General features: G+C 28.7%; 1 protein-coding gene across 3 annotated transcripts in view; it reads left to right on the plus strand.

Annotated features, from left to right (window-relative positions):
* Positions 1-17,822, plus strand: part of LOC113559965 — a 69,760-nt gene extending 51,938 nt beyond the window's left edge. For 2 of the 3 annotated variants that reach the window (XM_026965762.1, XM_026965767.1), the window contains 4 exons: positions 12,109-12,249; positions 12,901-13,012; positions 13,976-14,169; positions 17,158-17,822. In XM_026965762.1, coding sequence (XP_026821563.1) covers positions 12,109-12,249; positions 12,901-13,012; positions 13,976-14,169; positions 17,158-17,288 — 578 coding nt within the window. In that variant the 3' untranslated portion in view covers positions 17,289-17,822. The remainder of the gene's footprint in view (positions 1-12,108; positions 12,250-12,900; positions 13,013-13,975; positions 14,170-17,157) is intronic. The other variant, XM_026965772.1, reaches the window with a different exon arrangement.
* Positions 17,823-19,729: the final 1,907 nt, after the last annotated feature.

Here is a 19,729-nt window from a genome sequence, read left to right on the forward strand (position 1 = left end):
TTATTTTCGGAAACGTAAATCCATACCAAGTAATTTATTGTCAAAAAAAACTACGTATATGTATATATAAATAATATGTATATATTTGAATATAAATAAATTACACTTAAATTATCTTCTCTTTTAAAAATCTAACAAAACCTGACTCTGTTATTAAAAGTGTAAGTGACGACTTAATAGATGAGAAAATGCTCTTTCTAATTTCTCGTGTTTTACATATGTCCTCGTGTACAATATTAGCAGTGGTACACATATTATAGTGTTTTCCATTCCAACGAGCAAATCACGGTTGAAACATTACTACGTACATCACTAACACCTTTTTTTATGTTCACCGTCAAATCGTAACGTTTCGATTGCAACTCAAATGGTTTAAGTTTTTATTACTCGTACTTATAAATAACATTAACGATCCAATACTGTGACTGACGGCCTGTATAGCTGTTTGTTATATGCCTTGTGCGAATTGAGAATAACAACCCGAAACCACTGGTAATTTATAATATACACTATACATATATTTAATAGTTCTTTGGTTTTTTTTAGCAAAAAATTCGACGATACCTTTTTATTTTGAACTGTAAAATATTAGTAACGTCCTACGCAAAACAATTGTAAAATGCAAGTTGAATCAACGTTCATATATTATAAATTATATTTCAAGAGCATTTACATCGTTGATAATGCATTTTTCCTTTATATTTTAATAAATTAAGAAACTTCTATGCATCAAATTAAAAAAACTTTTACCAATACAAAACATTGAAAAAAATTCTCCGATCATTTATCGAAAATCTAATAAGTATATTAGAAGTTTTATTTATTCATTTACAGTAGTAATAATATGCGACGTTTCGGTTTATTCAGTAAGCTAAAAATGTACAAATGTATACCATTATATTATGTTCAATACTCACTGAACAATTATTGAATTTTTCTTATATTGTTATCTATCGATAAACATTTATTGCATATTTTATAATATTTATATCAGTATTTTAAAAAATAATACAAATTTATCAATACAATTCTAGATTAAATCTGATCAATTAGTTAAAAGTAAAAATATATTACACACCAGTAATAAGTAATACTAAATTATTGTTTATGAAAAATAAAACTAAAAGTTTTAAAAATAATTTTTTATTTGCAGTAAGATGATTCGCAAATGTCTCTCTTCTAAAAAGTAATTTACAGAAAGGATACGAATTGAGGTCAAGATTTAAAAAGCTTTTAAGAACTCCGTTTGTCAATCATCGTTTAAAATCTATTTAAACACCCTTTATTCGATGAAAAACTAAAAAAGGTTAAAACCAATAAATGTCTTAATTATAGTGAAAACTTAAAACATTCTTCAATAACAGGAAGCTTAAAAAAATACATAAATTAAAAAAAAAATTATGTTTTTCAATGACGAAATCGTTGATGCAAACATTTTGATGCCTAACACGTCTAAAATTTTTTTTTTATACATAATTACTGTTTAAAAAAATAATAATAATATCAATCTATTGCAAAATGTCCAATAATGCGAATCCATGTTAAAATCGTGTGCACCGTGCTAAATACGAACATTGCGTAATTTTTGAAATCACATTATTGACTTCCGGAACTCCTGCCAAAAACCCTTCGTCCAATTTCTACCCAGCACCGTCTTGCCTGTGTCTAAATCTCCACCACGATAATTATTTCAGACTTGTGGGTAATTTCGTATTTATCTGATCGACACCGATCGCGTGACGTTTTTGCGGTTTCCCCATGGCATGCACTTATATTTATATTATATTATGTATCTACGTTATATATTATGGTATAATTTTCAAAAGTGGATATCTGCATTTGCGTTTGCGACGATATTATACATAGGTACCGAAGTACCTTCTGAAACCACGCCGACAAAAGTCAATTTGACTGTTAAATACCACAGTCGAGGTACGACTCAAGTCTAATATGCAACATCAAAAACATCAGTACATGCAGTTATGTAATTTGGTATCAAGAGTTTTTAATTAAAAATATTATGTAATAATTTTTAATTAAATTTGTCAGATCGCAAAGCATAATTTGCTTAAAATTAAAGACACATAGTTTAGAACTATTTTTTTGTGGACAATGATTATAACCCGGAGAAAAAGGAGATTTAAATAATAAATACTAAAATGCTTAATTTATATGAGAAAAGTAGAAGTAACTGTACCTTAATTCCTTACCTAATATTTTAAAGGCGAAAAAACACATGGACAAAATCGTATAGAACATTAAAAATTAAAAATTAAATTTAGAAAAAATCAAAATCAAATTAATGAATACACAACATCTATACTTGTCTTATAAAGAGGTCTGCGATATATTTATTTACATCATAGCTCAGATAAATTATTCCATTTTAAGAATAGTTATATTTCTAATCGGGTCAATAAATAAAGTAGTGGTCGCTATTTTATTTAAAATATATTATAGTTTGTACAAAACAAATATTTGGAATAAAAGGCTGTTGTTGTTGTATTTCAATATATTATATGATATCATATATTTATGTTATAAGAAAATATTTTTTTTTATATATGCAACTCGATATTTTTATGAACAAAATTATACAAAACACTATCTAAGTATACATAAATGTATAATTACTTTTTATTCTTGGTTATTAACTAGCTTCCAAGTTTCCTATCATTTGGTTATTCGACTGAAACAAACACAATTTCTTATGCTATATAATATCATAATAATAATACATGATTCTATTGTTCAAAATTTATTTGTTTAGTTTAAAACTTTTTCAATTATATTTATAAACTATTTTTTTTTTCAAAATGAGAATAAATAAACTTTATTTACATATTTCTGTCTGTTAAAAATGGATCAAAATGTAATTGTGTAAAACCCCGTATCACTATAAAGATAAGTTATTCTACTATACAGAATAAAGTAAGGATACTAATACAGTAATTGATCTCACGGTAAGAAAATAAAAAAATTATAAAAAAATTAAACCTAAATGACTTTTTTTCTCGTTCTAAATCAAAAAATTCATGTTGACTATGTACGAATCAGCTTTTGTATTTTTTTAAGAGTATTCTATCGACCTGATAAATTATATGTAATTACGTAAAATAATGATAACTTACATGAAAAACATTCAGTAAATATTGTATATTATACTTTTTTAATTTTTCTTATGTGAAAGATACAACACAGATTATTATTCTTGAAATGGCGTGTTGTATCGTTTAAATATGTTTTGGGTTAGTAGTTTTAAATGAGATCGAAGCACTTATTTAAAAATTACGAATATTCCCAAATAGTTTTCAAAATATATATTTTTGATTTAAAATAATTCATAATTATACTTTAAATGGATAAATATCTAGAAAAACAAAGAACAAAAAGTCCGTGTGAGTTAAAGGGACAGTGCCACTAGTATTAAACAAATATAAATATTTCTTTAAATAATTGACGTTGAAACCCCTATACTTATAATTAATTAACTCGGTTTATCTGCAGGCTATCATAATTTCATTGTTTAAGTAAAATGTCATGAAACCGTCAAGAGGATGGTTTATGTATTATATCCTTTGTATCTGTTTAGAACTAGGAAGCATTGTGTAAAAGACTGTTCTTACCTTGTTGGTGATTAAGATTTGTAAAAATAATATTTACACCTGTAATTTAAAATTAACAAAATATGTTCATTAATATTATAACGTATTCACTACATCTATCGATTTCAAAAGATTAAGATGATGTACTATTTATGTCGAAATAAATACAATTTTACTGTGAAAAAAAAACTGATTAAGTAGTGAAATTCATTTCAGAATCCCTGAGTTATCGCTTGAGTAATTAATTAGATCCACGATTAATATTTATTATGAGTTATAAAATATGTCTAAAACCATCATAATATCATATCACTGCGTAATATTATTCAGTTTAAATATAAACATTTTCCATGACAAAAGACACAGAACTAAAGTTCAGACACTTTAAGCCTCATGACAAAAAAATAAATAATAAATTATAAAACGCATACGTCAATTAACTGTATTATGAACTTGCAAGATTCATAGTATTAATCTTATAGAATGTAAATTTGCCACGATTTGACAGGTGTAAGCATAACAAATAGGTGTATGACTTCCTCTTTTAAAACATGACAATCTATAAGCATAATAACTGTGTGTTATTATATTTTGATTTATTATGTCAAAAGAAAGACTTTGTTTTGTATAATATATTTAACATGCGTAAATGTTACACATTTTTCATTATTTGTTCTAGAAAATGTATCATTTTGGTTATTTCCACGAACACTGATAGAGTACACATTTATCTTTTATAAAACTATGTTCGCCCACTGAAAAGTAATTAAATATGAATAATATATCATGATCTCTTATTTTCCACCGACATAAGATCATTATATCATTATTAGATATTATACTGGACTCCGGTTCCTACATAATATTATTATACTTTCCATCTACCTATCATACAGTAATAATTTATTAAGTCAGCTTTGCTCTTCAAAGACGTAATTCACAATATGTTATGTTTGTAAAATATATATATATATATTTATATCTTACAAAGCTACAACTACGTAATGTAATAGTGTTTTAAAATAATTATTATACGATATAACCATATAATATATCGGATAATATCGTATTTATGTACTTTAAATTTTAAACCAAAACTCAAATCCTAGCATCTAATTTACATGTGTTGTCATATAATAATATGACGCGCGCGTATTTATAACATTCAATAGAACCCGCTCTTCCTCTACAAAATATATATGTATATATATATATTATTAAATATAATAAACTTGAGTATTAAAACAATTATATAGACATTTTCTACTACAGACGAAAATATATTTATGTAACATACACAATGTAAAATAAAAATAACAATAATAATATGTTACATGAAAGACAGAAAAAACGAATGCTCTTCGTACGCATAGTAAGTATTATATAATATAATGACTCTTTTGTACGTATTATTATGTGTTTCGTATAAAAAAAATTACAATAAAAAGTTACCGGTGGGGTTCTAGTTGGATCAATGGTGCCTATAACTGTAGTGTACACCCGCGACAAAGGTTATGCCGCCGCAAAGGGGTAAGACACACGCAATCTCGCTTCAGAGGTCACGTTTTCGGGTAGACGACCTCGAGATCCAAATGCGAAACAGGGAACTCTTTTCGAACACTCAACAGCTAATCATTCGAACGCAGATCTCAAACTGTTGAAACTAATGACGTCTAATTTTTGGGAAAACGTATTTAGTTCGATTTAAAGCCACAGTACTTACAAAACTTGACGATAAGTCGCGAACTGTGTGAGAATTCGATTTTACATAAATAAATATAAACAACATTAGTGCACGTTAGCGCGCTATCAGCACTCGCGATAAACAATATTAATACTGTAATGATATAACCACTCCAATAATTTATAAATTGTGTATATTTATTAAACTCGATTGAAATCGCATAACATCTGTTGATGTATGATAACCATATATCGTATTACAAACAATCTCTATAATGTACCGCAAACGTTTAATGCGCTAATACTATGTGATTTAACTATACCAAAAAATAGACGATCTGTATTTTTAGATTTTTATACGACACTCACACGCATAAGCTATCTAAAATGTCCATAGAGGTATTATTTAAACGAGCCATCCGCGTTTTAACAAATATTAAATACCCTTAGACGATTCGCACGCTCGAATTGCCTGTATATAAACGATATTATTAAATTGTATCTAAAGTGAAACGTATACTATACGCTTGCCCGCAATTACACGATATTGAATTTGTTAATTTGATATTAGTAAAACGATAACAAATAATATGATTGTATTGCGCGCGCGTTTTCGTAAAATAAAAACCACGAAAACTTAAAGCAACCACTCTTCGTAATATGACAAAGACAGATCAGATCGTATAATAAATTGCACCGTCAAACACGAAACACGAAAGCTCGCTGGTATCATTTTTTTTTTTTTTTTCGAAGATAACATATTGTTATAAGATATATTTTATCTTAAACTGATTACAGGGGTCGTGTTGCGAAAGTGAATAACAATAAAACAATGTTGTTTATAAACTTATAAGCGATTTGTTTGAAAACTGAACGCTGTCACGTCGGCGGATCAAACGCAAAGCTCGTGCGGCCCCGGAGTGGTTTTTTGAAAATTTACCTTTTTGGATATTGTCCTATCCGTATAACAACGCAAGCTGCGTCTCGTCAATTTTTTTTCCCCGTCGTTCCCGTTTACACGCGCAGATCGGTGTTCAAATCGTTAATGCATGCCCAATATGTATATTATTCCGAAATCGTACTTTTCGTCGACCGTACACACACAACAATAATAGTACATATACAAAAAATACCCGTTTAATGAAAAAAAAATAAAACACCACTCTCGGACGATTTGTTTCAGATTTATAGGAAATTGGAAAAAGCGAAATACGCGGCCGAAGTACTCTGTTGCACGACGTATACCGTCGGGACGCGTGTTTTTTCGTTGTTGTTTTCGACGTCTGAGGGCTACGATAATAAATCATTGAATTCTATAAACAATTATTCCGGACGGAGCTATCGGTTTCCCGAAATAACAATAATAATACAGTGGTCGTGATATTGACCGAAACGTGTACGCTCGCCGACTTCCTACGCAGTGTTTTCGTTTGGTTTTTTTCACCGCTCTCGAACCTTGTTGAATTTTCAATCTACGTAAAAGAGAGGATAAAACGGTTCATGATTTTATTAACGTCCGCGAATTCAAACGACACGTGTCGCCGTAAAACTATTTATTATAGCTCCCTCGTCACGTATGTTTTATCGAAATCCAAAATGGTTATATATGTGTGTGATGCAATACTGTTACAAATAAGTAAATTGAACGTATTATCATTTAGCCAATCACATATAGCTGTTGTTATTTTAAAGAGCTTACAAGTCCACGTTTTGAAACTTTTCAAGCTGGTACAACTGGAATACTTTTATGGTTGAATTTTTTTTTTGGGGGGAGGGGGAAAGATTACGAAATGTTGAATTCTATGAAAACTACTGGAAATGTATAGTAGTCATATTTGGTTCGTCTGCGTTTTATGCACATTACACAAAATGTAATGAACTTGACACCTTATATTGACTTACTGGTTTTTTCTCACGATTTTATAATTTTTTTGTTTTCATGGAAACATATTATATTATATTATTTTACATAAAACAACACTATGTTTGACATAAACCAAGTTGAGAAATGTGTGCATACTACTTATATTTACCTATTATTTTAGAACGCGGCTATTATTTGTGGCAAAAGTCAACAATCATAGAAGTCTATACTTATCTGGTGATTTTTGTACCTACCAATAAAACAATAAAGAACCATAAGTTAACTTGCTATAAATATATACAACGGAATAATCTGGTTATTGCACCCACTTGTATAAAAAAATATTATTCGGTAAAAAGTGCGATTTTGAAAAATTTAAATTGTGTGGGTTTTACGACAAGCCCTACAAATCGTATATCTACGTAGTTTTCGCGTTAAAATATTTTACACCGCGTCAGGATAACGATGTGATACTATAAATATCGACGTTATTATTACGTCTGCTCGTACGCATAAATCATATTCTTATTATAATATTATACACCACATCGATCAACGAAACTAACGGACACTCTGTAAGCTTGTCCTAAAATGTATAGGTAAGTAGGTGCACATTTGTATCACATTATGTATGCACGTCATGTGCGTTCGCTTTACATAAAAAACACGACTTACATGTTTGACTGTCTTAGATGTAAATGGAATGATTATTTATCACTATATACAGCCATTTTTTCGGTAAATGGTATTCGTTTTAGAAAATATTTTTCTTTACATTATTTAAACTACATAAGTCACAACTAAACAACACTTTTAGAAAAATATAGGAATCATTTTTTTTTTTTTTATCGTTGTACAATGTTTCCAATAACAACATACGTTTTCATATTCCATAACACAGAGTGTACAGATATTTCGATGATTTATGAAAATTAAATGTTGAAACAAATAATTTGTTTATTTAATTATAATTATCAATAAATTAAATTAAATACAGATGTTACTAGTACAGTGGCACAGATCTACGCCACGAAATGTTGGCCCACTATTACAGTAACTATAATACTCTGCAATACCTTAAATATTCCTGTATAAGTAATTTTTAATACTTCTAATTTTTATTTTTAAACTTAACAATTTCCATAAAAATATTTCGTTTCAAAATGTGTTATTAAAAATACACATTGCCATTTAAAAGATTACAAAACATAATGTTTTTTCAAATGTTACGTTTCTTTTGTATTGTTGACTTTAAATAATGCAATTGAAAATATTGTTAAAAACTCGTTAATCTACCGGTAAAATGACTAGAATGATAAAATAATCGCCTTTTACGGTACGTTACGCGCTTGGAAGTCGTCGTCGTCGTCGAGAGACCGCCAGTGTAGGCACATTTATCCATCGATCGCGCCTCCACGCATTAGACCCGAATTAAACGTCAACGGTTCAAGACGATTCCCCGGCCCGGTGTTCATTCGAACGTGTTAGAATTTCTCGCAATATTACTATAAACTAGCTAGTATACTCACTCAAATATATATTATAATAATAATCGTTGGTGGTCTTACGCGTTTGATCTATCTCACCACCGACTACGAGCAAACAGCAGCTTATAGTAACAGTTTATACATATATTATATTATAGACATTTGTAACTCGCCGTTCGGGCAACTAATTATCTCGAGAGAAAAAAATTAAAGAAGACGTTGTAAATTGTTAGCGCTGGAAGACCGAAGTCTCGAACGAGCTGTGGGCGGTTCGTTCGCAATAATTCACTCCGAGATGGAATGCGTTTTGGAATTGACCGACTGGGAAAACTGCGCACCGAGCAATTACGTCGATACGGCTAAAACCACAGGAACTTCACAAATATCGTGAAATGTTGTGTATAATGGCAGAAAAGTACTGAAACCTTTGGTCAGTATAATCAGTTCAGCGTCTGTTGTACAGCATTATTTGAGTTGTCTGCAATACGTACCCGGTCATCATCGGCGACGCCTGAACTTTTGACCCGAGGCCGCCTATGAATAACGATTTTAAAAAATCTTCTAAATATAAAATGTTAAGTGTTTCCGAGGGACGGCGATAAAAAATTCATATTATGTCAAACTTCCATAATATCCGTTATTCGTACAGTTTCGGATATATTATATTGGTGCAAACCTGATTATTATTAAATCGATAATATGCAATTTACGAACTAATTTAATCAACGATTACCACAGACTCGTTTGTCGGTTATAACATATGAACTACAGTAATAAAAATTGACATTGTAATAATAATTTAACTGAACAATTTGAAAAATTAAAAATAGTTTTTTTCCATAAATGTGTTATGTTAAAATGAAATTTTCACAACGAAGGACCAACTAGCTTTTGGATTGATCGTTCCTATCCACCAACCCACTGGCACCACAAAATTTTCCATTTAAACGCCCAAATAGTTCGAATGACCATGTGAACGATTTACGATAAAAATAATAATAATAATACAATGTAAAATAATTAAACTAATGATACCAATAATATTATGTCCCCGTCATACGATAAGCAATATTGTGTTGTGTAATTCGTACAAACACACGTGGTGACCTCATACTATAATACCATAACAATTTTAACTTCTGTAATAAATTTAATTATATAGCCATAAAACTATCGAAAATTGAATATAAGAATGAACGGTTTTTCGATGGTTTCACGCAGCATAAATTTAATTTAAAATTTAAGTGCCAACGTAAAAAAGGGTATTATTTTCCACCAATTATTATTCAGCTGAAATGCTACTGGTATGCACGATTCAAAAGCCAATAAATAATTTAATAAAAACGACGTAATTATTTTGCATAAGATATAAACTGTGACTCGTATACATTCAAGTATTATTCAACAAATAATCTAAGCCTTATACAGTTGTTATTAAAAAGGATCGCAAAAGGTTCAGCTCGAACGCAAATAAGTTGGATATCTTTTAAATAAAAATTGTCCCCTCGAAATTCAATCTACCTGTACGAATTCGCTTTTTAAGTGTATTATTTATACGTTTATTTTCTGTTTTCCACTTTACCAAACTAAGATAATATGCTAAGTGCGCCTAAACACAGATCAAAAAATATAGGATTAGTTTTCTGATCACAATATTATGTGTATGAATTGGTTTCTGATAAAAATTACTTATCGTCCTACAACTATTTAAATTGGTTCGCATACGCACAAATAAAATATATAATTTAGATCCGACGATTTTAGACTTTCAACAAAAATCTAGACACAATAACTGTCTTCTGCTTGTGAATGAACTATATACATTTTTGCGAACCATTTTACGGAGAACTTAATCCCGAATTTTATTTCGTCCACCCAAATATTAATGTATTCATTAAAAAAAAATCCAATTTAAAATATGTCTAAAACAAAGTAGCACATTTAAATTAATGTAAAGAAATACAGCTGATAAAAAAAAAAGTGGAAATAATATGATGTGTTATGATCAGTCAGTAAAATTAAATTTAAATAATAAAACATAACATAACTCGAAATAAATGTCGAAAGACATATTTTAATTGAAATATACACGCTCTGTAGGCGATGGGTAACACTTAATAAACTCACTTCTGATACATCTATCAGTAAATGCATACGCGGAACTCCGTAAGTCAACAAGTATTCCCTATGTATCTGGAAGAAAAATTATCGCAGAACATGTAGTTATGTGCTTTAACTTTTAGAACACATCAAAGAACGGGCAATTTAGGTACATTTTGAAGATTCTTTTATGTTTACCAGCATAATGTAACGATTATAACGTATTTTATACTAACTACTACGTCCTCTGGCACTAGTCTTTAACTTATTCTATGTAGATGCAAGTTTTTCTAGTAATACATCTAATAAATCATCAAAATATCAAGAAAATTTGATACCAACCATTTGTTTAACTAGTATTACGATAAGAAATTTAAAAATATATTTGAATTTTTTATAAAAATTACTTAAGATCCCTTGTCTTACTTTTTTCAATTCTTGACTCTTATAGTCGCATCTTTTTTTAAAATTTGATTTTGAAATGTAAAAACTAAAAATGAATAAACATTGATTAGATGGTATTAAAAAAAGTAAAAAATGTGGAATTATCAATCCCATGTAAACTTCATAAACAATTTTATTTAGTTTACAGATATTTTATCGCCGATTATTTATTGTTTTTTGTGTATTTTAAACTAAAAAAAAAAAATATTTTTATTGAAAAATACTAATTATTAACTACAATCCCACTGAACCATGATGTGTGCGTGCATTACATGCGGCAGCACTCATCTCTTTTACACACTAATAATTAATAACAATAAAAACCAATATTACTAGATAATACACAAATATTCACACGCATACACATGCACTTGTACAAATCTGTTTAATCGCCTAAATTTTCTTTTAGATCTGTAGTTTTTTAACAATTAATATCCATTATTATTTTTATAACTTCTACTGCTTTTACAAATTATACAAAAAACGTATTATCTAATTATTTAAGAAATACAAAATTAGCCTTAACTATTTTATTATTTACTTAAAAATAATTTTTATAAATTTTTAAAACTAAATTGAACAATCTATTTAGTAAAAAAAAAAAAAAAAGAGCAATATATGAAATAATGACTGAAGTGTAACGTATATCGAATCCTCTTAGCCATTTTTATTACAATATTATTTTTTAATGTATGTATTTCAGTATACTTAGGTTTATAATAATATGTAGATATTCTACATTATTTAGGTTATTATGGTTAAAACTCTATTCATATACATTTTTGAAAGCTTGCTACTCATACGACTGAAAGGATTTAGTTAACGTACTACCACTTACCACTTATACCTACGTATATTTAAAAAAAAAAACGTTCAAACATAATCGTACAATTTTTGTTAAAAATCAGCGCTCGTAATGTTTCAGACGTAGCGATTAACAAACCATGTTTTTTTAACGAGCAATGTGAGAACCTCGTATTCCAAACAGAGTGCAGAGATGACGTTTGCGCCTGCCGGTTCGAAAAAACTCCGGTATTCCAAACGGATGGATCAGTCCAATGTATTGGTAAGTATAAAACATACTATTTTAATATATAAATCCAACATATTAATACATTATATATACAGAGTATAAATATTATTACGTTATGAAGAACCGAAACAAAAAAATACTTTATGACAACAATATGCAACGCGACTTTTTTATTTTTATTTTTTTTTTTCTGTCTATTTTGACAAACGCGTAATATGCGCATGGTATTTAATTGCACTTTTAAAAAAATAAAATTTAGTCACTTTATAAATTTTATTTTCATATCGAATATTACGTGTAGTAATATACAGATTTGCTTACAAAAATAAACTGTTTGGTACACTAATTATTATATTATATTTCTAAACGTGTTTAAAATACATTCAAGTTGATCGATAAATTCGCTACCACACATTAATAAAAAAATTCCTCTATACCGTAACGTATAATATTATGGTATCGTTATACTTCACATAAATTAAATTTTAAAATATATTCAAACTACACGTACCACTAGAATATTTTATTCGGTTTACTTCGATTGAAGACGACGACATTGAAATTCTATTTCGTTATTTGTTTCTATAGAAGAAAAAAAACCGTAATACTTGTTTTACTTTCATAACAGAACATATTTATTTTCATTACGTATGGTTATACCTACTCGTTTTATTTTATTTTTAGCAAAGAACACTTCCAACTCCGAACCTTATACTGACCCAGCAATGCTGTGCGTGTTGGCTGGGATGTGTTTGATGTTCATCATAATATGCGTTGTACTGAGATTGTTTAGCAAGTAAGAGTTTTCTCATTAATTTTACTGTCGTAAATCAAATTTTTGTTATTCGAACCCGACACTCTGATGGTTGTTAGTCTACGTTAGTATTGTATTACCACGTGTGCATCGACCATGGTATCTCCGTGGCTGTGCTAATCAGTTATTACTAATCTTAAACAATTTACCAGCTAGATAATGTTCATGATATAACGAATATCGTATGACGATAGGTTATTATATCATCGCGAGAGGTACACGGCACGAGTCACAATTGAATAGTTACAGGTGTCTAAAATAGTTTTGTTTTTGCGACTTGTTCATAATTGAATATATTATTTTATTATTGTAATCAATAAAATCCAAGTAAGACGAAAGTTTTCAAAACCAATTAAACGGTTGCGATAAAATATTTTTAAAACGTTTTCATACACAATTTCCACCACTAAATTTAAACTATGTATTCGAAAACGCAGTTTATCTTTAAGAGTTATAGACGATATGGTCGTATTTTACAAATCCTTAATGAAAAATACGACATATAGTATTAGTTGTTGTCGCAGTTGTGTGAACGATAAATACAAAACTTTTAATATTTATTATATAATCAAACTACGCAGTACATAAACTCTTTAAGTCTCCACCCCGTCCACATTTTTAATAAATAATAATATTAGGGCAAGTAAACTAGCTATTTTCTTAGTACTGTGTTCAAAGTTTAAGTGAATCGCTTTTCAAAAGAAAATATTATCAAATGTAAAACTGGAATACTTAATTAGTTACTGTTTCGAGTGTTTTTAAGGTAAAAAAAAATTTAATTTTTGAAATAATTTAATTAAAAAAATAGTCAATTCTAAACTAGTAATTTATATTGATACCGCGTCATGTTATCGGACGAGAACAAATGCAGAATAACAATAACGGTTCGAAAAAAACAGACTGTTTATGGATTTTAATTTTAATTTTTTTCATTTTCTTCTTCAGAGCACGTTGGAGAGAAAACCGTACGATATTCAACACGCCCAACCCGAGATTGATGAACGTGTCGCTACTGAGAGACAACAAACCGCCGCCCGGAGCAGCCGGCGAACGTAGAGGTAGCAAATCCAGTACAAAGACCCATTCCCCTTCGAGACAACCAAGCATGGCCTCGTTGAAGCCCCAATCGCCTTCTTTAGGTTAGAAACCTCTATCTCTATCTATATAAAGCTTCTTCGTCTACTCCGCCGAGATCGTTTATATATACGCGACACGCCATATACGGTCTTTAAGTCTCCAACACTTATTATATTATTTATATAATATCGTATATTATAAACCATCCAACCTGCACTTCCGTGGAAATCGTTTTGTTTTGGCGTGCAAACGAAATAAAATCTCTGTATCGCGACTCGGATAAAATATCAAAAAAAGAAATTAAATATTATTTTTCTCGGTCGTAATTTATAATGTTTTTTATGATATACGTAAATTAATTCATATCATAAATAAATATGTTATAACATATCGACATCGTCTTCAATAATATTATTAATTCATACGCGATGTGCGGCCTTTCTTCTATTATTAATAATCCTGATCGTAGTTATCGACTATAATATGCTTTCCGATAAAATTACATGCTGATCAGTGGAAACGTTTCTTAAAAAGATTTGCGTTACGTCGATCGACATTTTAATTACCTATCATAATCAAAGTACCGTTCATAACGGTATCGACTATGAGTTGGTAAGTACATCGTTTTCCTAATTTCGATTCATATCACTCGGTTCGAACGAACAAAACAAACTCAACACTGTTTACGTATATTGTTACTGGCCAACCTACGTACTATGTGGCTGATAAAGGCTCGCACGCGTTATGTTTATTTACCGACAAACGGTTTCCACACACGCGCGGTAAAGGGTTCGACGATGATTTTGGTACCGATTTTTTTTTCGAAACATTTTTCGCCTACAGAGATATGTTCACGAACGTATACTTATTTCGACAGATCGCCAAACAAAACGATTACACGAGTCTTGGAACATTCAATGATCGATATATATATAACGTTATCACGACAGTTGTTACAGTAACACCATTAGACGTTTCGTCATGCAATATAATAATATTGAATTTATTATATTATTTTATATGTGTTGAGTAAACATCGACAAATTTTCATACGCTTCTGCGACGTTTCTAAGCGGAATTCAAAAAACATGATAAAAACCAAAAATCTGCAGCATATATTGTATACCATTAATCAGCTTGGGCACACCGACGAGCAACGTGCAACTTTTTTTTTATAACACAATATAATATTGTTATTATTTAAATCATTTCAATATAGCTGACATTTTCTACTGATATGATATAGATCCGCCATCCTTGATTTCATAAGCGTTTTTCAGTCGTCCACTAAATTTTCAACTAATAGTACACACATTATCTATATTATTGATATGGCCTCTTTTTCGGGACTTGTCATCAGGATTTCACTGGACTTACAATTTATTATTGCTACGATCGGTTTTTATTTCACACGACTCTCCGCCACGATTTGTGTGAAATTTTGCTAATTATCACAGTGCTTTTATTTACATTATGTATTTTTAATTTTAATTTTATTAAACACGTCCAATAGTCGTTGTTTTGATACACTGTAATTTAGAGGTATTATATTATTATTATTATTGTTGTTGTTATTATTATTATTATTGTTGTTGTTGTTGTTGTTGTTGTTGTTTTTGTTGTTATTGTTGTTGTTGTTGTTGTTCTTATTATTATTGTTATTAAATAATAGCACATGTGAATAGTATTTACACCGATAACTACAACTAATACAATATTTTATGTATGACCATCGAGTATAATATTATATAGTGCTCTCACTACGATATTCTCTGTGATAGAATATAGGTAACGTCAAAATAAGTCATATTCTTGCTAGGTATTATTTAATATTATTCTATTCGTCGTTGATTAAATCACCATAGTAGGTATCTAAGTCATGATGCTATAATTATACATGTACGGATACGTGCGTTGAACATTCACACATAGTTCTTGATTTTAAATTCGTCCACATACATACTAATATTTGAAACTTAAATATTCTACTCGACATCTGAACCCGAGTCTCATTGCTTTCAAGTGATTTTAAAATTGTGATTTTTAATTGGACACGTTATTTGTTTGTATTTCATAACTCGTTTATTTTATTAAATATTATAATATTATACAGATGACTTCTGAATGTTAGACCAAAGTTTATTTCAGGTTATATTATCAATAGTATTTCATGAAATTCAGCCAGTAGTTATAATTAAAAAAAAAAATAAACATACTAAAATAATATTATTATAGTCGGAACGCAGATATACAAAAAAACCACTGTTCAAAAATATTATTTTATATTGTCTAAAAAGATTCGTTACCCGACTGCGTTTTGTAGTCATCTTAATGACTTATTTTTTTTTAAATTACGTACAAGCATTATATTTATTAGGTATTTGTACAAAAAAATTAACATATACACACTATAAGTTCCTTGTACATATAATACTGGGTCGGCTTCCGTTTAGAGTAATAATTATTATAATAATTGATGGAATTTCGAGCATTTTTTAATAATATGTAAAACCTTAAACATTCGATGTGAAATAAAATACAACAATATGACGATTTATTACAATATTAAAAATTTATATAATATACAATTTTACGAATGACTGAAAATTCAACGACAACACAATATACTAAACACATACTACATTTGTGGTATTTTTGGTGAGTTATGAGTTTATGATGTAACACGTATTGTTTTAATATTACTCACTATTACATGCTATAGACTCTGTTTAAACGTTAACGAATTTCGTAAAAATTTTATATTATTCTCTTCTTTTACATACTTTATCACGGCTCTAAATAGTTAATGATGTTGTATAGTATCTATTAAAATAGTAGGACGTACTGCATGAATCTTGTACACCCGTTTATTCTACCGTAGATTACACCGGATGTCCGGGAAATTGTTTTATATTTAATTCGACTTGTTTCAATCATCGTTCTCGACACACACTACATTATGTATACAATATATATTTACCGAGCAGAATAGTATGTATCGAAAACTTAACGATTTGTTCTTTTTTTTTTTCCTATTGAAAAATATTAAGGTCGCGGAGTTCGGGGCAACAACAACGGCGGCAACTCGGAAACCGTAAGGTCTCCGACCACCAAAAGTCCCATGGCACTTCCGGCGGAGCCTAAGACATCTGTGGCTGTGGACATACAGCCCGCCGTGTGAATCGGACATCGAACGACATATTATACACTTGCGTCGCGTCACCACGTATTAATGCTTAACCGGTGTCAGGACATCGCCGACAATGATTTTATTTTCAAACAAAGTTATTCTTCTTCTTTCTAATACTTTATCCGCAAACGGGCTTGATTGCTTTTGGGACCACGGCTACTGGTTTATTCATTTATCAATAATATTCGAAACATAATATGTATCGAAACGTATAATTATTACGGTTTTTAAACATCTCATTAAATATAAATATATATACATATTTATGTATATGTACACAGATAAATCGCAATGACTGCGTGCTATATTTTTAAAATTATTTTAATACTTGAAATTCACGATGCTTAGAATATATTATAGTACGAAGCACTTGGCAATATTAGCCAGGAGCTGTTCTTCACACAGTAAAAGTATTTTACAACATGAATTTGTATTACTTAAATATTTAAAATATAATAATTTAACGTACTTATTATAATAATTATTATTATGCTATGAACTCTGCATTCATATAAGGATAATATAATATACAATATACATAATATAAAACATATTATACACGATATAAATATATAATTATTTCTTAGACTCACGAAACTTTTAAATATTCGTACTATAGCTAATACACATTTTTTTTTATTTTTAAACATAATAATATCATTATACAATTACTTACATATACGACGTATCATCCATCAATTAACAATGTATAGATTTTTTTTTTATTTCGTTTAAGTAATCTAAGTATTGTAAGTGTAAATTTAAAAACTTTTTAAATAAATATTATATTATATTATATTATACATAGTGTGTAATCTCGTTCGATGTAGTGTAATCGTTTAATATTTATGAATAATAATAATAATAATAAGTATGACAAGACATTTTTTATTCTTTAGATTGTAAGTTAATATTATACATAAAAAATAATAATACATAAACGATAATAGTGTTAGGATGTATTACATGTATTTATTTCCATAAATGCGTTTCGGAAAGGCGATATGGACTCACCATTATTTTTAACCGTTTACAGGGGTCTAAGGTGAATCACGAAACTTGAGAAAACAGAGGGAAGGTTTTCTCGAGTTCAAAAACGCCTTAGAACTTGTAAGCGTAAATTTGAAATAAAAATAACGGTTTTTTCTTACCGCTTTTCGACATTGTAATTATTATTGCCATCAATAGATATTAATTATTATCTTTAAATATATATCTTTAGAATAAAATAGTAGAATTTAAAAAATATTCAATCTACATTTATTTTGTCCTTAATATTTTACCCTAATTTATTAATTATACTTATTTGCAATAAACTGCTCAATAAATTTAGATGTTTCAAAAGAGCAGCTTGCTTTTATAAATGTAATATTTTGTTCACGTTACATTGTTTGTCCCTTTGTGATAAATACTAAAACTTTCTATTTAGTTACTGTACATGTCAAATTAATCTTAAACAACCATGTATATTGTTTCTTTGAACTCAACATTATTTAGACTAAGATTAAAAGCACTTTCACATTTTTTTTTTTTATATTGTATTTTAAAAATAATTTATAATACCTATTATACCTATTAGTGATATTTTTGTAATATTTTTACCACTAATCGTTTCTTTTAAATTATAATCATTTTATCCTGTTATTATTCTCCTCCTCTACCCAATAAAAAAAAGTATATCAAAACGCATTTGCTTTTTTTTTATTTATACGGAGTAACCACCGACTACCTGAGATAGAAAAAAATAATACACTACATAATTTTAAGGTCATTATTTACTTTATTTGATTACAATACGTGTAATACTGTACAGCTGTGTACAGCTATTTATACCATATAGAAACATTAGGTTTTATGTTATTCATAAAAGTAATATTACAACGCGAATAATTAACGAGTCAATTTATTTTTCTAAGAAAAAGTGGTTTCTGTTAATATTGAAAAAAACTACATAGCTTTTGTGTACCTAAACTAGAAAATATTCTATAGAATGTAATATAATGATTGGTTACAAATTTGGTTCAGAAATTCAGCACAACAATATAGGTAAATAAAAGAAATGAGTACACAAAAACTAATTTGAAAATTGAATATCAAAAATCGACGACTTTTAAAAACATAAAACATTCTAAACATTATATTATTTAATTTAATTAAATTTTCAAAAAATTTAAATAACACCATGTTTAATATTATGAGATTATGTTATTTTAATATTAATTATATCTAAATTATGTGTTCAAAAAGTTGACGAATTTTACCAAAAGCCTAATTTAGAAAATAAATTAAAGAAAACTTAAATGTTTCCAATAAGCGTTGTAATAATTATTTTTTAAACGTATCTTAATAATATTTTATGAGATGAACCATGCTTTAAAAATCTAAAAGGTTTGTTTATTTTCCAGGAAAACGTTGTATAAAAATTACAATTC

This window comes from Rhopalosiphum maidis, chromosome 4 (assembly GCF_003676215.2).
Source record: "Rhopalosiphum maidis isolate BTI-1 chromosome 4, ASM367621v3, whole genome shotgun sequence".
In the NCBI taxonomy this organism is placed as follows: domain Eukaryota; kingdom Metazoa; phylum Arthropoda; class Insecta; order Hemiptera; family Aphididae; genus Rhopalosiphum; species Rhopalosiphum maidis.